A 24,953-nucleotide genomic window follows, 5' to 3' on the forward strand; every position below is an offset into this window, starting at 1 on the left:
CTCACGGCTCAGCCTGATTACAGCACGTGTTAATCAGCTGATGCTCCTCAGCCGTCTATTTAACCTCCGCCTTCAGCATCACCCCCTTCCTCAGCCCGACATGCCTCCGTTTGACAGAACTCCGCTGCAGAGCAGGCCCTTCAAACAGAGGAAGAGCTTCGGTAACCCAGACCAGAACCGATCAGACCGGATCAGAACAGACCAGACCGGAACAGAACAGAACAGACCGGAACAGAACAGACCGGAACAGAACAGAACAGAACAGACCAGACCAGACCGGAACAGAACAGAACAGACCGGAACAGAACAGACCAGAACAGAACAGAACAGAACAGACCGGAACAGAACAGAACAAAACAGACCGGAACAGAACAGAACAGACCGGAACAGAACAGACCGGAACAGAACAGAACAAAACAGACCAGAACAGACCAGACCGGATCAGAACAGACCAGAACAGACCGGATCAGACCAGAACAGACCGGATCAGACCAGAACAGAACAGAACAGAACAGACCAGAACAGACCAGAACAGACCGGAACAGAACAGAACAGAACAGAACAGAACAGAACAGAACAAAACAAAACAGAACAGAACAAAACAGAACAGACCGGATCAGAACAGACCAGACCAGATCAGAACAGAACAGAACAGAACAAAACAGAACAGACCGGATCGGAACAGAACAGACCGGATCAGAACAGACCAGACCAGACCCGAACAGAACTCCAGCCTGTCAGTTCCTGATCCGGACTTCTCTGTTCTCTCTGCAGCTACACGGAAACAGGAGGTGGCGGGGATCCGGTCCAAGTTCCCCAACAAGATCCCGGTGAGTCTGCGCCGAACTCGACCTGGCTCCATTTAATGGCTGTCTTTAAAGACTCTGTTACCTCCGCTGCCCCCAGGTGATCATCGAGCGGTACGACAGGGAGAAGTATCTGCCCCCCCTGGATAAGACCAAGTTCCTGGTGCCTCATGAGCTCACCATGACCCAGTTCGTCACCATCATCAGGTCTGTCAGTGGTCTTTAGTGGTGTATGTGGACCCTGGGGGGGGCTTAAATTTTAATCATGTTGGTTCATGAAAGTTGCTGCTTCTGTAAAAAATGTACTGAAGTTTGCTCAGCTGAGCGTTCATGTGATCACAAACTAAACTCCTGACTGGTCCTCGGCAGGTCCTCTGCCCTCCCCAACACTAAATGATCAGTTCTGGAGATTTGTTCGTGTCACATGCAGTCCGATTCCAGATCTGCTGATGACAGCATGCAGTGGTTTCACGTTTTATCCTCAATCACGTTCCAGTTACTCCAGATGTCCGCCTGTCGCTCTCATTCTCCACAGACCTGTTCGAAGGCCAATAAGTCCAACGCTGACAGTTTTGGTTAAAGTGTCATTATGGTAGCAGGTTAACTCCTAAAATACAAGACTGAGCCAGAAAGACACAAATTTGTTATGACTCAACACAACTACAGGACAAGTTGACAGGTAGACTCCATCTAGTCTCTGATTCTAAATCAGGTCCAGGTTCTGTTAATCCAGTTAAAGTCTGTCAGGACTTCTGTGACTTTGTGATGTCACACAGAGCTGTCACTGTCATTTCTCTAAGCCCCGCCCACCTGGATTTGGATTCACAGTTTCCATGAAGTCTTATTTTTATTGAATCAGTGAAAACAGTCGGCCAATCTACTTGTCCCTAATACCCTGATCTGCCCCCCCCACAGGAACAGGATGGCTCTGTTGCCCACTCAGGCCTTCTACCTGCTCATCAACAACAGCGGCCTGGCCAGCATGTCTCTGACCATGGCTCAGGTCTACAAAGACCACCAGGATGAGGACGGCTTCCTTTACATGACCTACGCCTCTCAGGAGATGTTTGGACACTGACCCCCCCCCCCCCCCCCCCAGGTTTTATTCAGTGTGAACAGATGATCAGCTCATGTCTGCTGTAAATAGAAAATTTTGTATATATTGTAATATTTGTTGTACTAAAGTATTTTAATGAAAGTACGAGGATCCAATAAATCTTATGTGAAAACCAGGAAGTGGCCGTGTGCTCTGGGTCGAAGTCTTCCACAGGATCAGTGGGAATCAAATCCTGAGGTCAGCTCAGGAGGATCCATCCAGTTCCTGTAACGGAAAACAAGTAACTCTTAAAATGTTCTGGCTCACTGAGCTGCAGCTGCCACCAGGGGGCAGCAATGGTCCAGCAGACGATAACTGCCCCGGTACTGTTCAGCTTTCCTGCTTTTCTTTGCTTTAATCTACCTCACTGCCATTTGCACAGTTACTCTGAACTACATAGTCTCGCTTGTTATATTTACACTTTTTTTTTTTTCTTTATGCTTGTTCTTGCCCTTGTGTGCACGTTCGTTCACCCCCCCCCCCCCCCACTTCTGTCTAAACTCCTGTCTGAGGTGGAAGCTTTTCATTGTTTAACTGCCCAGTTGTTGAAGCTTGTTTCTGGGGAAAGGTCGTACCTTCCTCCTTTACTGGAGTTTTTGTTGTGTAGCTGTTTAGATGAGCTCCCGCTCCATTAACGCTGATGAAAGGAAGAAGCTCAGTCTGTGTGGCTTTAATGAACTCTCCATCAGGGTCCAGTTTTAAATGTTCTTGAATGGAGTCAGGTCCTCCTTCAGGTCCTGCAGCACTGTTCACTCTGTGTGTAGTTCAGGGTCAACACCGAGTGTGTGTGTGTTTTTTTTTTTTTTTTTTTTGACGAACTGTTGTCCTGCAGGGAACAGGCTCCCGTCCCAGCATGCTCTCTGTCTTTGTCTGACCCCTGACTCTTGCCCTTTGACACTCCTCTGGACCTCATAAATAAAATGCGTTATTGTTACAGGATGAACCTGCAGCAGGATCACACAAAAACTGTGTGGTCCAGAGACGACCCCATTAAATTCTGACGCTGAAGAAGCAGATCCAGATCCATCTCACTGCGGTTTACACACTGTTCCCGTATTACTGCGACACCAAGCTACACCTGGTCCGGACCAAGCCCAGGTCTTCCAGCAGGACAACCTGGCTCCAGATCCTCCTGATCGCAGTCCAGTCCAGATTCTGTGGAGATCCATGGAGGCTCCACCTTCGAGCTTCCAGGACTTAAAGGATCTGCTGCTAACGTGAGTTCACGTTTGACCCTCAGTGACCTCTGACCTCAGATTCATGTCCTCCATTTCCTGGTGACATGGAGCCGAGCGGCATCCAGAGACACCGCTGATGCAACCTGACCTCCACCACTCTCTCCGTCCACTCCACCCCCACTTCCTGTTTATGCTCTGCAGCATCAGGCGTACACACTCTCATAGTGAAAGTGGAAATGAGGCCAGACATGTTTGCACCGGGCAGCTGAAGTTTCACCTCTGACATCACTGCTGCCTGAGAGACAAAACCGAGGACAGGGAATTCCCAGAGAACACAAGCCGCCACTTCCTGTCAGATGGTTCCTTTTGTGGCCGCAGCCTCAGGTCAGTCCACCATGTTTGTGCTGAGCCACGTTGCTCACCGTCTTCTAACACTGATGCTAACAGCGAGATCCTCAGACTCAGCTGGGAGGTTTGTTGCCATGACGTCCTTATTACCAGCCTGCAATGACTCCTGGGAAATGTTGTTTCTCAGGCGGACACTGTGAAGGAGGCGGTTATTCCACAGTGCACCTGAATGCATCATTTTGGCTGCTGGTCCTGTCAAGGCCTGACCTGTTTGTCTTCATCAGCGAGCAGCAGCCATGTTTGTCTGAGGTCTCTGGTTCGATTCCCTTCAGTTCTTGTGTTGGGAAACAGTTTGAGTAGTTTGAGTCCGAACAAACTTTGAAATCTTTATGTTTGGTCTCTGAAAATATTCCAATATTTACAGATATTAGATTTCAATTTGGAGCAGAAATATTTCACTGTTGGATGAATGTGAAATATTCAACCTTTTTAATTGAATCTTTTCTGCCCACGATGATTTGACCAAACTGGATGTGAGTCACTGCCGATTCATGACACGTCTCAATGTTGTCAAACAAAAAGCAGAACCGACTCCGGCTGATGATGTCACAATGCCGGAGCAGTTCCTCAGAAAGTCGGTGGCGGTTGTCTCTCATGTTAACCCTCAACAGGCCCAGACCCTGAGAGAGGGAGTACACAAAAAACAACACAAAAACACACATTTATCTTCTTATGGAAATCAGCCCTTCAAAATAACACAGTGGAGGTACAACATGGACCTTTATGGGGTTAATGAGGTCACAGTGCCCCCCCCCCCAGTCAGTGTGGTTCTCCTTTATTAGTATTCAGGTGTGAATATGTCAAACACACACACACACACACACAGTCTGCTCATTGTGCAGCTCTTTAAAAGCACTGATCCAAATCCAGGCATGTCGACCTGTGAGGCTGATGAATGACCGGCCTTGTTGGAGGAAACTGGAGGAGGGCGGGGGGGGGGGGGGGGGCAGAGCTGTTCCTGAGAACTTGTAGTCTGAGTTATTTCTGTCACGACTCCCAGAGGACATGAATCTCTGTGTGTGTGTGTGTGTCTGTGTGTTGTGTTGTGTGTGCGGATATGAGAGGCAGAATAAAATAGAAGTGTGTTGGCCTTTTCAAATCAGGGACGTCTTTGGTGGGGGGTGCTGTGTGACCCACCCACATGGACGGACAGCACACTGAGGACGAGTTTGTGTGTATTTTGTGTAGTGCTTGTTCACAGCTGCTCAGGTAAAAGTCAGTGAAGTCTTTTATTTTGTTCTTAAACCACGAAGGAGGATTCTGACTCCACCAGCTGTTCCCGCCCCCCCGACCCCCCAACATCATGTTGTGTTGAAGACTGATCGGGAGAACGTTCTCTGAGCTGAGAGTCCTCTGAAGGACAGAAACCTGTTTGCTTCTCACACACACACACACACACACAGATTCACGTCCTCTGGGAGTCGTGACAGAAATAACTCAGACTAGAAGTTCTCAGGAACAGCTCTGCCCCCCCCACACCTTTGTTGTGAAGCCCCCCCCCTTTTCCGTCCTCCCCGTCGTCCTCTGTGACGTCCCCTCGGGCTGCTGTTGGTTTCCATTACTGCTGACAGAGTGTGTGTGGATGTTGTGGCAGGTAACAGTGACCCGGTTCAGATCAGACTGAGGCATGATGGGAAACAACCGAGCTGTCCTTGAACAGGAAGCAGAAGGTGTGACGTGGTGGCCATGTTGGCATGTTTGCCTGTCTGACTTCGTTCTGCATCAGATGCATTGTGGGTAGTAAAAGCTCTTTGGTACGGCCGATCAGGGTTCACGCCTGGAGCCTGAATTCAAAAACACTGTTGGCGAACAGACGGAGCGCCACGCTTGGAGCTGGTGACATCAGAACTGGGGCGGAGACACACCAATGTGATGAAAGTCAAGTTCCTGATGATGTCATCGATATTTTTCAGTCTTGAATGAAATCAGAAGAATTGACAGAAATCAGCTCAACAGGCAGTTTCACTTTTTCCTTCCTGTTGATGACATCAACGGCGGGATGAAGGCTCGCCGGCTGACGTCTCCTGACCGTGTTGGAGCCAAAACTGATCAGAGCGCCGTCGGCTCAGCTGAGCTCATTTTGTTTCCAGGAAAAAATGATGAGTGTGATTTTTCCTCCGTTTAAACAAACACAGAGGAAAAATCCGACAGATTTATTCCTCAGAGCCGGCCAACTGGGTCCCTTCAGTCCTGTTGTCTCCCCCGTCGTCTCCCCTGTTGTCTCCCCTGTTGTCTCCCCTGTCGTCTCCCCTGTCGTCTCCCCATCATCTCCCCTGTCGTCTCCCCATCATCTCCCCCGTTGTCTCCCCTGTTGTCTCCCCCATCGTCTCCCCTGTTGTCTCCCCCGTCGTCTCCCCTGTTGTCTCCCGTGTCGTCTCCCCCGTCGTCTGCCCCGTCGTCTCCCCTGTTGTCTCCCCTGTTGTCTCCCCTGTCGTCTCCCCTGTCGTCTCCCCATCATCTCCCCCGTTGTCTCCCCTGTTGTCTCCCCCGTCGTCTCCCCCGTTGTCTCCCCCGTCGTCTCCCAGTCGTCTCCCCTGTTGTCTCCCCTGTTGTCTCCCAGTCGTCTCCCCCGTTGTCTCCCGTGTTGTCTCCCCTGTTGTCTCCCCCGTCGTCTCCCCCATCGTCTCCCAGTCGTCTCCCCTGTTGTCTCCCAGTCGTCTCCCCCGTTGTCTCCCCTGTTGTCTCCCAGTCGTCTCCCCCGTTGTCTCCCCCGTTGTCTCCCCGTTGTCTCCCGTGTTGTCTCCCCCGTCGTCTCCCCGTTGTCTCCCAGTCGTCTCCCCCGTCGTCTCCCAGTCGTCTCCCCCGTCGTCTCCCAGTCGTCTCCCCCGTCGTCTCCCAGTCGTCTCCCCTGTCGTCTCCCCATCATCTCCCCCGTTGTCCCCCCTGTTGTCTCCCCCATCGTCTCCCCCATCGTCTCCCCTGTTGTCTCCCAGTCGTCTCCCCCGTTGTCCCCCCTGTTGTCTCCCCCATCGTCTCCCCTGTTGTCTCCCAGTCGTCTCCCCCGTTGTCTCCCCGTCGTCTCCCCCGTTGTCCCCCCTGTTGTCTCCCCCATCGTCTCCCCCATCGTCTCCCCTGTTGTCTCCCAGTCGTCTCCCCCGTTGTCTCCCCCGTCGTCTCCCCCGTCGTCTCCCCCGTCGTCTCCCCCGTCGTCTCCCCTGTCGTCTCCCCTGTTGTCTCCCAGTCGTCTCCCCCGTTGTCTCCCCCGTTGTCTCCCCCGTTGTCTCCCGTGTTGTCTCCCCATCGTCTCCCCGTTGTCTCCCCGTTGTCTCCCCCATCGTCTCCCCCGTTGTCTCCCCCATCGTCTCCCGTGTCGTCTCCCCGTTGTCTCCCCCATCGTCTCCCGTGTCGTCTCCCCCGTTGTCTCCCCATCGTCTCCCCCGTTGTCTCCCCTGTTGTCTCCCAGTCGTCTCCCCCGTTGTCTCCCCTGTTGTCTCCCAGTCGTCTCCCCCGTTGTCTCCCCGTCGTCTCCCCCGTTGTCCCCCCTGTTGTCTCCCCCATCGTCTCCCCCATCGTCTCCCCTGTTGTCTCCCAGTCGTCTCCCCCGTTGTCTCCCCTGTCGTCTCCCCCGTTGTCCCCCTATCATCTCCCTGTCGTCTCCCCGTCATCTCCCCCGTCGTCTCCCTGTCGTCTCCCCGTCATCTCCCCCGTCGTCTCCCCGTCATCTCCCCCATCGTCTCCCCCGTTGTCTCCCCCATCGTCTCCCCTGTTGTCTCCCCTGTCGTCTCCCCTGTTGTCTCCCCCATCATCTCCCCCGTTGTCTCCCCCATCATCTCCCCCGTCGTCTCCCCGTCATCTCCCCCATCGTCTCCCCCGTTGTCTCCCCCATCGTCTCCCGTGTTGTCTCCCCCGTTGTCTCCCCGTCATCTCCCCCGTTGTCTCCCCTGTGGTCTCCCCATCGTCTCCCCTGTTGTCTCCCCGTCATCTCCCCCGTTGTCTCCCCCATCGTCTCCCCGTCATCTCCCCCGTCGTCTCCCCGTCATCTCCCCCGTTGTCTCCCCTGTGGTCTCCCCATCGTCTCCCCTGTTGTCTCCCCCGTCGTCTCCCCCGTTGTCCCCCTATCCCTTCCTCCATTGTTCCCCCTCCCTGACGCGGAGCTGCGTCGGGAACAGGATCCTTCTGAGAGAAGGCGAGCTGGAGCTTCACATGGTGTCAGGTCTCCGCCATATTGAGTCCGAATGGGAACGCCAGTGTTGGTTTACGCTCCTTCCCTCAATAGAGGAGGGACAATGGGAGCGAGACAGGTGAGAGGCCCGGGCCGCCACGGACTCAGGCGAGACAGACAGAGCATTGAAGGGGACGAGGATCCGTCAGAGACCAGGACCGGTCTCAGGTTCAGCCCGTTCGGTAACAGGAGACAGGAAGCTTTGTCCAACGAACAAACTGCTGCGGTGTCAAAGACCGTCCCACTGACTCCTGACTGACCCGCTCTCCCTGATCCAGGACCAGGCATGTCCGATCCACAGGAAAAGACCGACCCCCAGGGCTGGAAACAGAAGACTGTGTTGAATCTATATTGAAGTCTATGGGAAAACACTTTCCTGATGAATTTATGGTCTCAGTCTTCAACACATGATTTTTTTTATTCATTTTTTAAAAGATGCTCCATTTAGAGGGAAGGGGGAGGGGTTAGGGGCGGGGATACTGTCGGACTGACAGACTGGCAGACACCCAATCAGGATCAGTATAGAGCAGGTTAGATCCACCTCCTCCTCCCAATCTGGTTTCCACTGATTTAAAAAGACAAGATGGCTGACACAAACTGGCCGTTTGAGCGAAAAAAAACTGGAAAACACACATTTTGACCAGATTTTCATGATGAGTTGATTTAACATTTTTCAAGTTTTGATGTTTTGGTGATCACAGAGTCTGAGCTCAGACAAACATCAGGGGGAGGGAAACTGAGGCGTGTTGGTAAGTTCCTCTGCCGCCGTTTCCTCTGATTGTCCGTCATTGTTTAAAGAGAGAAGTGAAGCTGCTCACCTGCTGGCAGGAAATCCACCACAGGACGGAGGGGAAAACACTTCTCCAGATGGTTTTCTTTTTCGTTTTGTTTCAAACAAACCATTCATCCCAACAATAATAAGGTCATCTATTCTTCTGCCTCCACAAACAGGAATGATCTGAAGGGCCAATTTAGAGAGTCAGAAAAAGAGAGTTTGTTTTCTTGATCTGTGTTGATGTTGACTGAGTCTCGGTGAGCCCTCCAGCTCCACCTCTGTGTCCATTTTAAGGTTAGCTGGAAGTTAGAGGGCGGAGTCAGACGCTGCCAAAATGGCACTCTTTAAATTTCTACATCCATCTTTATGTACAGTCAGAGGTTTTTAATAATCCGGTGGATGATGTCATCCTGCTCTTACATCCGAAGTCTGGCTTTGAGGTCCCGGTCCACAAAGTCGGCCTCCTCCTCTCTGTCCTGCATCCCAGCCCAACTCTCAGTCCTCCCACCTCAGAGACCGGACCAGCTGATGGTGGAAAACGTCCAGAGTGTCTGCGTCTCTTTAGTTCATGACCGTCCAGGCAGAAACAGATTATTTTACCTTTGTTTAGGAAAATGGCTGAAGTTTTGATTTATATTAGACTTGAAGTATCTGGATTTAAAAGTCCTTATTTTGGACCGGCTGAAGGCCGTGACTGCTTTGTTGTGACATCATAACGTTCCAGAAGTGCTGACGGCTGGTTTTCAGGCTCAGTGTCTGAATAAAGGCTGCGGCTGTTACATGGTTAGCCTTTAGCTTAGTACAAATCTTCTGAGACTGTTAGCTTCATCAACAGAGAAGGAAACAAAACACAATGCTGTCGTTTGTTGGAGGACTTTTATTTTGGTAAAGTTTGTCACTTCTCTCTCTCTCTCTGCTTCCTCCAATTAGAGTGCTGAGTCTTCAGGCCGGCCAATATAGCGGGGCTGCTAATCACATAACACAATAACACCAGCTTATCTGTCTCAGCAAGGACAACCAGTGTGCGTGTGACTGATGGTGTCGGTCCTCCATCAGCTCTTTTCTGATCTCAGATCAGATGTTTTTGAGTCAGATCACTCCTCACATGCTTACTGTCTCAGACCACGGAGGAGAAACTCCACCCTCCACCTTACGCCCAATGCCATCGCCATTTTTGAGCTTGTGGCGAGCCGAGTGTTTGATGTCGGCAGCCTGGCAGAGTTGAACCTGTGGTTTGGTCAACGCTTGTCGGGACGTTATGTAAGCTCTGATTACTTGCAGCTTTTTGCTCCAGAGGCCGCGGTTACATCACGATTGAACTTTGTTGTGTGGTGCTGATGTTATTCTTGGCAAAGCTGCATTCTGCACCTGAACTGAGGAAGTCTGGCAGCGCAGTCAGGAAGAAGAAGAAGAAGAAGAGGGTGGGGGGGCAGGAACAGGGAGGCTGTGGAAGACGCCATGAAAGTTAAACCCCAGCTGATGACTTTAGCAGTTTGTCCCCGTTCCTCGGAAAGACTGAAGGAAAAAGTGAGAAGGTCCTAGTTTGGCTCCGTCTCCACCTCTTAAATCGTCTGCGGCCTGGAAACATTTTCCTGACAAGGAGAGCTGGCAAGACTCCAGCTGCTGGACGGCTCTGTCCGCCATCATCTTCATCATCTTCATCATCATCGCCGTCGCTGTCGGTTGATTCCCAGGAACAGCTCCCTCCATCTGCTTTTCAGCTTCCCTTCTCTTTCTCCCTGGGAAATTCCAATCATTTCCCCTCCAGAGGCCCCCCCCCCCCCCCCGTTCCTCACTGTTTGACCCCCCCATGCACACGCACACACACACACATTCACATTCACAGACACAAAATTGGCAACCCCCCCTGCACACACAGAATCCCCATCATGGCTGCAGATGTGGCACATCTGGCTCCAGGGGTGAGTCATTATTCTTGGCTCACTTCAACATTCTGCCCCCCCCCCCCCCACACACACACACACACAGACACACACTCTCTCTGATGCCATGGCAACTGACCAATGTTTGGCAGGAAGCCTTTGGCTCAGTGTCGCGCCAAACGAGTAAGAGAGGTTTTTTTGTGTGACGGAGCGAGAGAGCAAGAGTTAAAGTGTATAAACAAAGAGTGAGAGAGAGGAGCGAGCAAGGGGAAGTGGGTGGAGCTTCAGTCTGGCTTCGGTCCAGTGTGACCATAAAATCTGAATCGAGGCCTCTAGCAGAACAAAGATGTGTGCAACACGGCCGCTGCTGCCGCCACCGCCACCACCACTCCCGCTTGGCATCCACCACGTTTTCCCAGCAGCCCTTGCCTTGGCAGCTGGCCGACCTTTCCCCACAGGCCTGCAAAGAGGATTAGGATGGGGGGGTTGTTTTTCTCTTGTCTCCTCACTTCGCCCTCGGTGACATCACTGCCGCTTAGATTCCACATGCAAAGCATCCAAAAGTGATTTAGCCTGAGTTTATTTGACTTGGCCGTCCATTTTGTAAAGGCTGCTCTGGGGGGGCACCGAGGCTCAGGTGGATTTCCACACATTCGTTGTCCCTAGAGGATGAACCCACCAGACTTTAGTTGTGAACAATGGTCACAGCTGTGATTGGTGTCACCGCTGAGCCTCAGGGAGCGAGCAGGAAGTCTGAGCTGCTGCCCCTTAATAACGCTGGCGTGACGATGATGATGATGAAGAACAGACGATACGTTCGACACGTTTCTGTTTGATGTCGAACTTCCTCTGCTCCAAATAATTTGGATTCTGGTGGTTGTGGTCCCAGTGGGATGAACCCCAACAGTCCACCTGAGTGTCCATCCGTCCACAGCAGATGTATACACTGAACCAGTCCTGCTCCCCAGAGGATGAACCCCGGTCACTGTGGCGACACTTCCAATCGGAAAAAAAATTCAGCCCCCAGCTAACCCACCCCATTTTAAAAATGACCATCAGGTTCTATTGACCTGAGGACAAGCAGGACCAGCAGGACCAACAGGACCAGCAGGACCAGCAGGACCTACAGGACCAACAGGACCAGCAGGACCAGCAGGACCAACAGGACCAGCAGGACCAACAGGACCAGCAGGACCAGCAGGACCAGCAGGACCAACAGGACCAACAAGACCAACAGGACCAGCAGGACCAACAAGACCAGCAGGACCAACAGGACCAACAAGACCAGCAGGACCAACAGGACCAAAAGGACCAACAGGACCAACAGGACCAGCAGGACCAACAGGACCAACAGGACCAACAGGACCAGCAGGACCAACAGGACCAACAGGACCAGCAGGACCAACAAGACCAACAGGACCAACAGGACCAGCAGGACCAACAGGACCAACAGGACCAACAAGACCAGCAGGACCAACAGGACCAGCAGGACCAACAAGACCAGCAGGACCAACAGGACCAGCAGGACCAGCAGGACCAACAAGACCAGCAGGACCAGCAGGACCAACAAGACCAGCAGGACCAACAGGACCAGCAGGACCAGGTCTTGGAGCAGGTCTCGGGTCAGCAGGTGGACTGACAGTGACTGTAAACAGTTAATCAGTGGTAGACTCTGAAGCCTCAGTGTGACCTCGGCGTCACCCCCCCTCAGCTCCGCCTCCTCCTGAGCCGAGTTCCCATCGTGCCGACTTCCTCCCTCATGTGAAACCGCTAAGCTGAATAAACTGACAGGGTTGACCCCTGGGGACGGGGGGGGGGGGGGGGGGGGGGGGGCTATTTAAAGACCCCACTGATCAGACAGCATGCAGAGAGCTTCATCAGCTCGTCCCTGAGGCACAGTCTGCCTGAAACCAAACAGGAGAGACAGCAACACCCCCCCACTGTCCCTCCCCCACAGTATCAGTCACATCCGTCGTCCAGACTCTTTAATCAAACCCAGTCGGTGACGGTATGGTGCTCCTGTTGCATCATGGTCCTATTACACAGTTCACTTCCTGTTTTCAGGGGGGAGTAATGACTCTCCAGGTATTCAGACCTTCAGGGGACACAAAGCAAAAAGTCCCCCTCCTCCCTTGTATTGAAGTCTATGGGAAAAATGCCTCTGATTCTGCTATGATTCGTTGTATCAGCTTGTGTTTTCTTCAGCTTTGACAAAATGTCACACATTTTTCCTCAAATTCATGAAGTGAACTCATAATTTCTGCCTCCACATTCGTCTTCATGTTCAGAGAAATAGAGAGTATGTATTATCTTTTGTTTGTTGTAGTTTCAGTCAATTGTGGTTCTGTGAAAATGTGGTTCATGTTTGTGTTTCTGTTTGAGATGTGAAATCACACTGTTCCATTAAACCAGCCTCGATCCAGACTCAGACCTGGTCCATGTTTTCGCTCTTTTAACTGGTTTGAATTTGTTTCATTGGGGGTCAGAAAAATGATCCATCAAGTCCTTCTCTGAACCAGGTCCCAGCAAACCGACTATTTTTAACCCAAAGACAAATGAACAGGCCAGCAGAGTCTAGACCAGCAGAACCCGCCTGGAGGATCCAGTGGGAGGTTCACAGTTTGTGACGTCACTATACCTGGAGCTGGGACTATAATGCATCAGAGGATCAGGATCTGGATCAGGTCCTGCACAGCTCTGTGTTCCTGAAACTGCAGATTCACATCACCCAAGACTCCCAGTTCTGAGTCCTGGTCTCAGTCTGTCAGAGAGGAGACGAGCTACTGCAAACATCAGTTCAGTTCTACATGACACAAAAACACACAAATGCTTTATGGGTAAAATGTCACAGAGAACGATGCCAAAAGTTTTTTCTCAGTATGGACTCAAACACAAACATTGCAAAGACAGATTCAGTTCATTCATATTTATAATAGCACGGAAGATATTTCTATTACTGTTACTTCATTATCAAATAACTTGAAAGATAGATTTATTGATTAATTTATTGTTCCAAAACTGGCACAGTGTTTAGCTCTGTTTCCCCACAACATGGAGGTCCTGTGTTGGGTTCCCGGCCTGCGGCCTCCAAAGACATCCTGTTTGGGTTCATAGTTCAACTGTCCGTCGGTCTGAGTGGAGGGCTGTCCAGGGTGAGCTGGGATTGGCTCCAGAACCCCACGTGACCCGGAAACAGATCAGAGGAAGAAGATGGATGAATGAATGATCCGAAACTGAGAAATTATGTAACTCTGTTGTGATTCTACACTATAACAATACATTTAATTCAATTCAAACAATATTTCCAGGAATAAACGTTCAAAGATATTCATACATCCTGTTTAAACAGACATTTCTAGTTGAATGCCTCAGATCAGACATGTTCTAAATGTTTCTGTCTCAGCGGGCGGAGTGACGCCTCTTCGCGCACACACCACCTCTGAGTGCGCATGCGCCTCGGGGCTCAGGGCCCCGGAGCGCGAGCCCGGTGACGTCACGGCCGCACGTCGCCAGCTCTCGCCGAGAGTAGGCGCGAGCCCAGACTGCGGCGCGCGGCGGACCCGGACGGAAGGACGATGAGCTCCGCCGGCTTCTGACGGGACACACGGCCGACCTGCAGCCACTCCGACCGGGGAAACATGTCGTCCGCGGCCGTCGCTGCCTCCCGGAGGCAGTCCTGCTACCTGTGCGACCTGCCCCGCATGCCGTGGGCCATGATCTGGGACTTCACCGAGCCGGTGTGCCGGGGCTGCGTCAACTACGAGGGCGCCGACCGGGTGGAGTTCGTCATCGAGACGGCCCGGCAGCTGAAGCGGGCGCACGGCTTCCAGGACGGCCGCTCTCCGGGCCCGGGGAAGCCCCAGCACGCCGGGAAGGAGATGAACCACTCGGCCGGAGACTCGGGCTCCCGGCCTCCGCAGCCGTTGGACCGCTACCCGCTGTCCGACCGGCCGCCCCGGCTGGGACCGGAGTACCAGGCGGCCAGGCAGGCCAACGGCCTCCCGGTGCCCAACGGCTTTCCGAAGCCCGACGAGCCCCCGGAGCTGAACCGCCAGAGCCCCAACCCCCGCAGGACTAGCGCGGTTCCCCCCAACCTGGTGCCGCTGGTGAACGGCGGTCTGCCCGCCGTCCACCCGCTCAACGGCCGCCCGGCTCAGATGGGTCTGCCCGGGGCTCTGGTGGCGCCGGGCCCCGGGGAGCTCGGCAAGCGTCCGGAGGAGCTGAAAGACAAACACAGACCGGACAGCCTGTCGGAGCTGACGGACGGCCACAAGGACTGGATGGGCAAAGGGAAGACGGTCCGGGACATGATGGCGCTGCACTCCTTCGACAGCCGGTTCAAGAAGGAGGCCGCCATGCAGAGAGTGATGGGCTATGAACCCGGAGCCACCTCCTCCAAGACAGGTAAGACCGACTCGGCGCTCCGCTGTTCCGGTTTTCCTGTCCTGGTTCTGGAATGCTGTGTCAACAGGAAATGAAGTGGTGTGTCAGCAGTTTGACCCCGGGGCCGCTGAGGCCATGCGGCTCCAGCACGCCTGCTCATCTTGGTGCACACATTTTCCGGTGTCAGTATTCATCCAGTGCGTGGTGTTGTGGTCGTGTTAACCCCCCTCTCCCTCTCCGTCTCCCTCAGACAGGGGGAAGCACCCCCGCAGCATGAAGCGGAAGGCCTCTCCAGAGCCAGACGGTGAAGGCAGCGTCCCCAAGATGAACGGTGGCGAGGGCCAGCCGTGGCTCCCTTCGCCCTCCGAGGTCCTGAAGATGCCGTCGGCTGCCCTACCAGGCTTCTCCACCGCCCCCCCTTCCACCATATCGCCCCACTCCCGCACCACGCCCCCTGAGGCAGCCACAGCTCAAAACGGTCAGTCCCCAATGGCGGCACTCATCCTGGCCACTGACAACGCAGGCGGCACAGGCTCGCCAAAGGATGCCAACCAGGTACACTCCACCACATCGGGGGCACGGCGGAACAGCGGCAGCCCCCTGTCACCGTCCTCGGCCTCTCAGAGGCGGCTCGCCCAGCGGGAAGGCCCAGGAATCACCAACCCCTCTGCCCCACACGCGCCAGGCGGAATGGACCCCCACGCACCGCCGCAGAGCATTCCAGACTCTTCTGTGCCGCCCGGCAGCGTGCCGCTGTGCTGCACCCTGTGCCATGAGCGGCTGGAGGACACTCACTTTGTGCAGTGCCCGTCGGTGCCCTCGCACAAGTTCTGCTTCCCCTGCTCTCGGGAGAGCATCAAACAGCAGGGCGCCACCGGCGAGGTGTACTGCCCAAGCGGGGAGCGGTGCCCGCTGGTTGGCTCCAACGTGCCCTGGGCCTTCATGCAGGGCGAAATAGCCACCATCTTGGCTGGGGACATAAAGGTTAAAAAGGAGAGGGACCCTTGAAATGTTTTCCCTTTTATAATCCGACTACGGCACCTGCAGCGGGACAAAACACTCAACCCCCCCCCCCCCCCCCCCCCCCCCCCAGTGATAAATCCTCCAGCTGGCTCAGAGACTGACTGACCTGTACATATTGGACATAAGGGAAGTGTATACTTCGTAAACTTGGCTGTATACTTTTTTTGATTTTTTTTCTTTTTCAATACATTGTGTTTATATTTTTGAAGATGAGAAGGTATGTACCCAATGACAGACCCCCCCATCACTTGTTTCTTCAGTCTCAGTGTACTTTAGGTCGGAGACGGTCCCTGTCAAACATAGAATGTGACTAATCTGAGCACTTGGCAAAAAATTAATAAAAAAAACCCAAAAAAACGAAGAAATGCTGCTTCTAGCTGTACATGTACGCACTTGTTTAAGAGAAAAGTTGCCAAATACAGTTTCAGATCTTGTAATAATTCCTCCAGTGTTTCTGTGCTTTGCTTGTTTTCCATAAGTGGCGAGCCAGGAGTTGGACGGAGAGTCATGGTCTGATTGTGAATCAGTCATGATGCAATCCCTTCCAACAGGAAAAAACCGGCTTCCAGGGAAGAGTGGGTGGAAGAGAAGTCAAGGAGAGAGATAGAGGAGGGGGGGGGGGGGGGGTGAAGGCCAGGGCTGGAGTGTGTTGCATAAACATTTTGTACAGTGAATTACACGTAGGCGGGCCGAGGTCGCTCTGCTGAGCCTCGTGTCCTGCGGCGGGGAGATGTACGGAGGGGCTAAAAATAGTCGGCCGTGGCAACAATGCGTCGCCACTGTTTAAATGGCCGACTCCTCCATCTGTATATTTTCCTGGCGGTGCCAACAAACACGCATTGAAGGAATCCACGCTCTGAGGTTGTGGCGGCGGCGGTGTCTCTCTGGGACTGTTCTGATGGGAGTTTGTTGCTGGCTCTGCTTTGGAATCCAAACGGCTTCCTGCTCCACAACAAAGCTGCTTGATGAGACAAAATGGCTCCTGTCAGAAGGGATTTGGATCAGGCTTAAATCTGCTTTATTTGATTATTCTTCCCGTACTCAGGCGACAGCCGCTTCTCAGCTCTTGGCTTGTTCTGAAGTTGAGATTTGACATAAAATCTGAGCTTTGTGACGTTTGGATGTGTTTTGGTTCTTTGTTTTTTTTTTTTTGTTTGTTTTTTTTTTTCTGCCACATTCGGCCTGTTTTCACTTGAGGAGGAAAACTAACACAGAGAAGGAGTACAGACGGGCCTCTCCCTGGGGGGGGTAGAAATGCCTTGCTCAGGGGTCACGTGCTCCTTGGTGGAATTCCTGAGTCACTGTGCCCCCCTCCCCTCCCTTCCTCCTGTCTGTCTCCTCCCCCTCTCTGCTGCAATAACACGCCTTCCACTGTTCAAGGTTGATCACACAGCAAGCGGATGAATGGGGGCCTGTGTGTGTTTATGCCAGGGCCCCCGCCGCTTTCAGCCGCCATTCAGAGCGGCAGCGAGGAGGGGAAAAAAAAGTTAACCCCTTCTAGGTGCTGCCGACGCCAGATTTAAACAAGTTAAAGTCACTGTGATCAGACTGAAAATGGAGGATGTTTTCCTCTGCTGTCATTGGCTCTCGTTACCTGAGCTTTTGGAACAATATTCAGGAACATCAGCAGCTTCCAGGTCGTCTTCAGTTACTGCAGAAATGATGAGCAGGTTAATCCACAGTGAAAATAATCTGCTGTTGCGTCACTGTCTGTATTGAGGGGTTGCAGTGTGGCTTGGCTGAATCAGTGCAGGTCAGCAGGTCTGTTGGTTATGTAATGTTTTTGTTCCAGTGATGAAATCCTTCTCATTCTTTCTGTGTTTGACTTTCTCAAACTGTCAAACTGGAGTTAAAACTGAATATCATCCCTAAAAGCACCGTTAGCTGCAGCATTATAAGGACCAATACAAAGGAGACCCGGTCCACACGTTCTAAGGGTAGACCCCCACGTGGTCTGATTCTAAACCAGGTCCAGTTAAAATATCAACACTCTCATTCCTCAGTAAAACTGTAAAAGTGGGACTTTGTGATGTCACAACGAATCAAGTCCCGCCCATCTTTCTGTATAAAGGATTTAATCATCACCCAACCTCAGGTGTCTTCACTCAGAACAGACAGTCCGTGTGGACGGTTACCTGTCCAGGTGGCGTCAAAGCAGAGACAACAGAATCAATCAGCTTTTATTAGCGAGGTTCAGAAACTGTTGAAGGTATCGGGGAAAAGGATTTGGTGGATTTTGTGACCTGCAGCTTGAGATGTAGTTCAGTATCTGGAACCTTAAAGGAGCAAACAAAAAGGTCTGGCGTTTAGGAACTCCGTCATCACATGACTTTAAAGAAGCCTTCTGATGTCCGCCAGCCAATCAGGGTCTGATCCAGACCACCCCTCCCTGCCTGCCTCCCTCTCAGGCCACTTCATCTGCGGTGTGAGGTCGGCCTCGGATTCCAGCCGAGCCAGATCTTCCCTTTTCATCTCTGACAGAAACTCGACCCTCAGAGAGCAGAGAGCCGGCAGCCGGAGATTAATGGGCTCGCTCAAATTACGTGGCAGAGGAAAACTCCAGGTCTCTCCCCCCTCCCCTCCTGTTCCTCCCGCCTCTCTTTCTCCCTCTGTTTGTTCAGCTGTCTCTCACCCAGAGCTCTCCTCCTCCTCTTCCTCCTCTTTCCTGCCTCTGAAGTGCAGGATGAGGCCGGAGGAAACACGTCTTGAACTCAGTGGCTGAGCAGAAACAACAAAATCAGCTGTTCTCAGACAAAAACACGGTGAACCAGACGCACCTGAAGGCAGCATCCAGCCGTCAATCAGAGCAGGAGGTGAAGCAAGCAAACAAACAATAAAGCTTTCGTGAGCTCAAATAAAAAAATTCAGATTCTTATTCTTATTAACTTGAACGCACCACGTTAAACTCCTGCCGCTGACCTGCCACTATCACCTCATCCATCGAACTGGTTGTCAGCAGTGACCCGTCGACTGAAGCGTAGCCCGTCACGCTTCAAAAGCAGGGTCCTAATTCAGGAGTTACATCCTTCACAAAGGTCTGGTCTTTGCACTTGTAGACCAGGAAGACAGAACTGGAGCAAGATGATCCGGTCTACAGAGGGTTTCTGTGTGTCATCACTGATCTGTTGGATCCCCCTGATCCCAGGAAGGCATGTAGAGGGGCCTCCACTGGCAGACTTCCCAGAGTCTAGGGTCACGGCTGAAGACTCGGCCCATCTTTTCCTGTCCCAAGATGCATTGCGAAATGGTAGCTAACCAAACAGCACAGACGGCGCCTCTTAGGTCACATTGCTGATGTCATTAAAGTATCTCAGCTCAGTTCAGCTGCGATGGTGTGATGTCAGCATGAGTAAAAGGTAAAGGTCAAATCTTGTCATGGTTGCTGGGCAACAGGAACAGCGAAGGCCGTACGTACCGGTGACAGAACGTGAAATTCCCCAGACCAGTTCAGACCTTCGTTAAAGGTGGAAGTCAGCAGGGTCCAGAGGATCTGGATCAGACCTTCCTGTCATGTGGCTTCCCTCCAGCTTTGGCGTCAGGGGCTGCCATGCTGTTTACCATGTGCTCCGGGGTCATCGTGTCAGTGGGGGGGGGCTGGGCCTGGGCCCCTCTTCATCTGGATTGTGTCCAAATCCAAGCACAGCTCAAAAGGTCACTCAGCCCCGCATGAAAAATGACCCCGGCTCAGGCTGAACATGATCCAGTCTCTCATTGGTCAGCCTGGCCCCGCCAAGTCAGCGTTTTGATAAACTGCCCCAGGTCTGAAAAGACTAAAAACCTCAAACCAGAACGGATCTGAGATGTTCAGTCTGTGTCCTGCAGACGTGGACGCAGGCCCCGCCCACCTGGACCAGAAGTATGTTTACTACACTGAGATGATTTTAATTTCCCAAAACTACAAATATATCTTCTCCTGAATATCAAACCTTCAAAGTAAAAACATGAAGCTTCAGTCTAAATTACGAACGCTCTGTGTCGTAAAAACAGAGAAAGAACCCAAAATAAGTTCAGACGGAGTTTTGGACCTAGAACAGGTTCTGATTTGGAACCTGGTCCACAGAAACAGGACTCGGATCTGAAGGATTTTACCTGCGTGGCCTGTGAAGTGACAGCTGAGTCCTGACTGCAGCAGGAGGTGTGTATTCGTGGGGGGGTTCTGGGGGTCAAACCCGGCAGCTGCACTCTCTATAATTAGCGGCGGCGTTGGGCCGAGGCTGCTGTGCCATTAATCAGCGGACTCCCAGCAGCCAGCACCAAGAAAGGAACGCAGCGCTGTTGACTCTTTATCTGGAAAAGAGGTTTACGGAGCAGCGGCCCAAATATAGCAGCCGGCGCTCAGAGCCGCGGCCCTGTTGCCTGGAGATCCCTGCTGGAAGGTAAACAGAGGGGATGCTGGATTTGCCACGTCAATGAGCTGGCAGGAAGTAAAGGCCACAGGAGGGGGAGGTGTCGGGGGGGTGATCCCTTTTATCCAGGCTGATACTCTATAACCTGAGAGCAGCAGGCTGTTCAGAAATGGTGAGCGCCTTATCTGGCTGACAGTTTTATTACGCAGCAGACAGAGCCGAGCAAATCTGATATTGATCACATCAGACCTGCTGGGATAAAACCAACAGGAAGCTCAGGGCTGCAGCATCCACAGCGGACAGCTGAAAACACAGATCTGGATCAGGATCCATGAAAGAGCAGAGTGCCTCTAAGATCTTTATCTGCTGAGGTGAATCAGCACCGAAGTCGGAGATCAGATAAACATAAAGGTCGCGGCGGAGGTTTCATGGAACCTTCGACTGAGCAGCGTTTTAAAAGATGACAGAAAGAAAAATGTCGTCTCACTGCAGTTCCCTCCAACAAAGGAGGGAGCTGGGGCTGTTTTTTCATTTTCAAAGGAAAACGTTTACTAAAATAAATCAGGGAGAAGGAGAGATATTTTTCCATTGACTTCAATACAATATGACCAGTGGCGTGGCCTCCTGATGGTCAGCTGAGAGACTCTGGGTCCAGGTCCAGAATTTTAAAGGCGTTTTCATTTCAATAAAACAAAATGGCTGACAGCCAAATAAAAGTGTGAAAGCTTCAAAATGGCAGCTCGCAGACTGAGGTGGGGTGGGGGGGGTTGGACCTTTGGTTCACCTGATTCTCCTTCATCTATCAGAAAAGCATCAAATCTGCTTTTTGTAAAATCACTTTCAAACTGAAGGAAATGTTTCCTGACTGTCCCTTCTCCTCCTCTAAGCCTCGTCGTTTCATCTGCGTCTTGGAAACATCTCTGAGATCTGCTCTTTAAAGGGAGCTCCCATCCTTCCGGCCCTCTGTTTAGCCTCAGCTTTGAGCGTTAGCCTTTAAGTACAGTGTGGAGTGTGTGCAGGGCGGGGCCGCGCTCGGAGCCCTGGTGGGGGGGCCCGGATGGTCTTCGTCAGATCTGCTCTGTAATTAAATCTGGCCTGCAGCAGCACAGAGCAGCGTCCCTGCCAGCTCTCTGGTAAATGTGTAACAGCTGCTCAGCACTTTCATCCAGACTTGCTCAATATTTTGGTTGTTTCCCAAATCAAAGTCCAACCTTTGAACCCCCCCCCCCCCCCCCCGCAGACCGCTGCTATATTTGACTGTGGCTGCTGACGTCAGCACGCCTCTTCTTATCTCCACTTTCACCAGTAAAGCATCAAATGTGTTTCTGTGGGCTGCTTCTACACATCTGACTGTCTGACAGAGCCGCTCCGCCGCATAAAACTTTTTATTTCTTATTTCAAAAGTTCAGATTTTTAATTTAAGGTGTGACTTAAAAACACACACCCACAGAAATCATATCCTGCAAGGTTTGGTGTTGGGTGGGGCTTAGGAAGGGGGGCGTGGCTGAGGGCGGTAATTGCTTTATTTTAACATCACAAAATTCCCAAGAAATGAACCTTCTGACCTTCAGACCTTCAGACCTTCTGGGCCTGATGTCTTCATTTTCAGCTGTAAACTGACAGTTTGTGTAAATGCCTGCTGTGGCTGTTGGACAGATGTTACAGATGTCTCTGGCATCAATCTCGCCTTCTAACAGATGTTGTGTCTCAAGTGTTGACATGACTGTCCAAATACTTCTGGCCATAAGAGTCGGATCCCCGACCTTTGACCTGAGGAACAAAGACTGAACATATCTTTGTTTCACAACATGAGGAATATCTGTCCAATGAGAGTGCAGTGTGTGGTTGTTGAGACAAAGTCCAGAAAAATAAAGAAGCGGAAAAGTGTCGGCTGGGACGAGCAACTGATTGGCCAGAAGATGGTGAGGACAGAGGCCTTGGTTTTCACATGAACTGAATCAGTGAAAACTTTCATCAAAGTGTGATGAAAAGTTGAGGAAGACGCCAGCCTGCAGGTCTGAGCCAACCAGACGACTGCGGTGATCATTTCAGAGGTGGTGGTGCAGTAAACACACAGTAAACACACACACCCGGACCTGAGCGGCGGCTGCATGGAGATTTTTGACCTTTGTCTCTGAGGGGAACCAGTTTGGGGGACCCCCCCCCCTCCTCCTCCAGATTGGCTGCTGGGCAGGTGACCTCTGACCTTTCGCTTCTTCCTCACCCAGATGGCTGCTGGGAAAATTTCACACACCCACGAATCAAGTTGGAGTTATTTCTGACTGAAATGTGAATGGTTGTGTGAATGGTTGAAAAGTGAAATGAGGGGGAGTCACCATGGCAACAGATGCTGTCTCCTCTCAGTGGTCTGATCTTATCGTGTCTCCACCGGTCTGTCTGATATCGACTGAATTTCTGATGAAACATTCAAACAGAGACTTTTCATGAGGTGTTGTTTTTCTGATGCTCCCTGAATGTCTCACACACAGCTTCCACCTATCTGCCCCACTTTGGGGCTTTGGGGGCTTTTGTGGCATCAGCAGTGTGGAGTCCTGGTCGCTGAAACGCAGCTGATATATTTGTCTGGTTTGTTTCTCCTGATGACAAAACTCTGATTTTAACAAGTGACCGTAACAAACAGGTGTGTGTCTGTGACTGTGTGTTTTGTGTTACAGCTGGTTGTTCAGCTGCTGTCATTCAGAGGATTCTCTCCATCCCTGTTTCTGCTGCAGGCTGTGAAATATGACTTTATTTCCCTCCCACTCTCCTCCGTGCAGCTCCTACTATTACTGCAGTGTGTGTCTGTGTGTTATATGGCCTCTGGCTGGAGCTGTATATATCTCCCAGTTCCCAGCTCTCAGCGTTGTGTTTCTAAACTTCACTGCTCTCCCGTCATGTTGTGTAAGAGCGGCGGCCCACACAGGAAACGACCCCTGCAGCGCCTGGGGGGACAGGAGGGAGGGGCCTGATGACAATCCAAGAAAAGCCCTTATGTTGTTGGTGTTGTTGCTGGTTCCTCCTGGAGGGGGGGGACTCGAACCTGCACAGATACACCAGATTCCAGATTCCCTGACCCCCCCAACTCATTTCAATATGAAAACCTCTTAGCCACACCCCCTAATCCATCCCCTGCTTACTGGTCCATTTTCCTCGAAATGGGAGCAATTTCCCATAGACTTCAATACAGTCTGACTTCATACAGCTAGTGCAGTGGCCCCCCGATGGTCAGTAGAATGAAGGTTGACGACCTCTTAAAGGATGGAGGAGTTTTTCCGTCTGCTGGAATCAGAAATATCTGACGGAGTGTAAAAGGAAAATATGCACAAACACAACAGAACCCCGGAAAACTTCAGAGTCAACATCCAGATTTTGAGCAATTTAAATCCCACTTTAAGGAGACGGAGCCAGACTGAGGCTCCGTGTTTCCTCCGTCCTGATTGGCTCCTGGTGAAAGTAGGTCGACCGCAGTGGAAGCTTGGCTCTCCTCCTGGAAGACACTTCCTCTGATCCAGTGTGCGAGCATGCACGACAAAACGACACACACAACCTTCGTCATCATCTTCGGTCCACATCCAGACGGAGCTGAAGAGAACCAGCCTCAGTAGAAGCAGGTCAAAGGTCAGCGCCTCACAGCATGAACATTCATTCATTCATTCTCAGAGAACTCAGCCAACCCAGTTTAAGTTCTTTTCCTTTGTCTATGTTTTGTTACAGAAGCAAGAGTGAGTGGAGACATCAGACCTGTTGGTCCTCCTTAAACTGGAGAATCAGCTGCGACTGGCCGGACATGTTGGCTCAGATACACGGGTGAAGATAAACAGCATCTCTGCAGGTTCACTGTGGGTCAAAGGTCAGAGGCGTGAGGCCCGAGGAGCTGGTCCCAGTTTGGCTCTGACGTGATCTATGTTGTCATTCAGAGCGTTTGGCACGAGAAAATAAAGCAGCTTCTCCTCGTGATATCAAAGTAGGTCAGAGCGTAAACAAGTAAACACACTGTTTACTGGAGGAGGTTCAGAGAACACAACATTTGTCAGAGAACGAAGACCGAAGTTAACGCTTCGCTCTCAGGGCTCTTATTTTGTTAAAGTGAACATCACCGGGAACAGGTTCAGCAGTAAAACCTGGACCTGGCCCTGACACGATCATGCTAAGCTAATGTTAGCAAGTGTTCAGAGCAACAGCACCATCCAGGTTTAAACTGATCATGGCGGCTGTGATGACTCAGTTTGCAGTTCGAACCCCTCCCTCCATCGGGACCGAGCAGGTCCAGGAGCCGGTCTGATGTTTGACTCTGCTGAGTCAATGTTCTGGCGCCGTTCCCATGCTCCTGCTCAGGTTTCCCGCCTCAGGTCGCCGTAGTGTCAGAGCAGAGCGAGCTGTCCTTCGGTGCCATCCGATCTCGTTTACCGCCATCAGCCACATAAATCCTCGCCATTCCACAGCCAGTTCCCCGACATCATCTGAGCTAAACTGAGCGGCCTGTAATCCGAGAGGCCTGCGTGTCGCCAAACTGGGGGGGGCAGTCTAAATATATCGAACTCCCCGGTTAACATGCGGCCACGTCTCCAATGACCTCGACACGCACACCTCGCCATGTGCTCCGAGCTGCAGGCAAACACGTGGGGATCACACACACACAAACAGCAGCATTATTGTGGTGTTGGACTGAGAACACACACCTCTGAGGAGTGGCGTCATCACGTAGAGTGACCTCAACAGTCAGTACGATGATTATGATGTCACAGGAAGGTTGTTCTTCTGTGTGACGTCAGACGGAAGTCAGATATTACTTTTATAAGTCAACAAAGTGACAGATTACATTTTTTTATTTCATCAATAGACATTTTTTAGTAAATACAAAAAGTTGGCGGTTGCTTAGCAACGGAACAACTC

The 24,953-nt window shown here is 51.8% G+C and overlaps 2 protein-coding genes across 2 annotated transcripts; both read left to right on the forward strand.

The window, feature by feature from the left end:
- Window positions 1-100: 100 nt before the first annotated feature.
- Window positions 101-1,884, forward strand: map1lc3c (microtubule-associated protein 1 light chain 3 gamma). Its single transcript, XM_029497274.1, has 4 exons — window positions 101-161; window positions 775-830; window positions 907-1,013; window positions 1,722-1,884. Exons 1-4 carry the CDS (start codon window positions 101-103, stop codon window positions 1,882-1,884), a joined length of 387 nt encoding a protein of 128 aa, XP_029353134.1.
- An 11,948-nt stretch (window positions 1,885-13,832) lies between these two features.
- irf2bp2b (interferon regulatory factor 2 binding protein 2b) lies at window positions 13,833-16,148 on the forward strand. Its single transcript, XM_029528575.1, has 2 exons — window positions 13,833-14,712; window positions 14,942-16,148. The coding sequence occupies exons 1-2, from the start codon at window positions 13,947-13,949 to the stop codon at window positions 15,697-15,699; spliced, it is 1,524 nt and encodes a 507-aa protein (XP_029384435.1). The 5' UTR covers window positions 13,833-13,946; the 3' UTR covers window positions 15,700-16,148.
- The last annotated feature ends 8,805 nt before the right edge of the window (window positions 16,149-24,953 follow it).

The sequence above is a fragment of the Echeneis naucrates genome, chromosome 1 (genome assembly GCF_900963305.1).
Source record: "Echeneis naucrates chromosome 1, fEcheNa1.1, whole genome shotgun sequence".
Taxonomy (NCBI): Eukaryota; Metazoa; Chordata; class Actinopteri; order Carangiformes; family Echeneidae; genus Echeneis; species Echeneis naucrates.

Bases quoted from the DNA above. Each gene is read 5' to 3' on its own strand.
- map1lc3c (XM_029497274.1), top strand. From the start codon at position 101: ATGCCTCCGTTTGACAGAACTCCGCTGCAGAGCAGGCCCTTCAAACAG. The intron at 831-906 runs GTGAGTCTGCGC...CGCTGCCCCCAG, and splicing joins AGTTCCCCAACAAGATCCCG to GTGATCATCGAGCGGTACGA. The intron at 1,014-1,721 runs GTCTGTCAGTGG...CCCCCCCCACAG, and splicing joins CAGTTCGTCACCATCATCAG to GAACAGGATGGCTCTGTTGC.
- irf2bp2b (XM_029528575.1), top strand. From the start codon at position 13,947: ATGTCGTCCGCGGCCGTCGCTGCCTCCCGGAGGCAGTCCTGCTACCTG. The intron at 14,713-14,941 runs GTAAGACCGACT...CGTCTCCCTCAG, and splicing joins AGCCACCTCCTCCAAGACAG to ACAGGGGGAAGCACCCCCGC.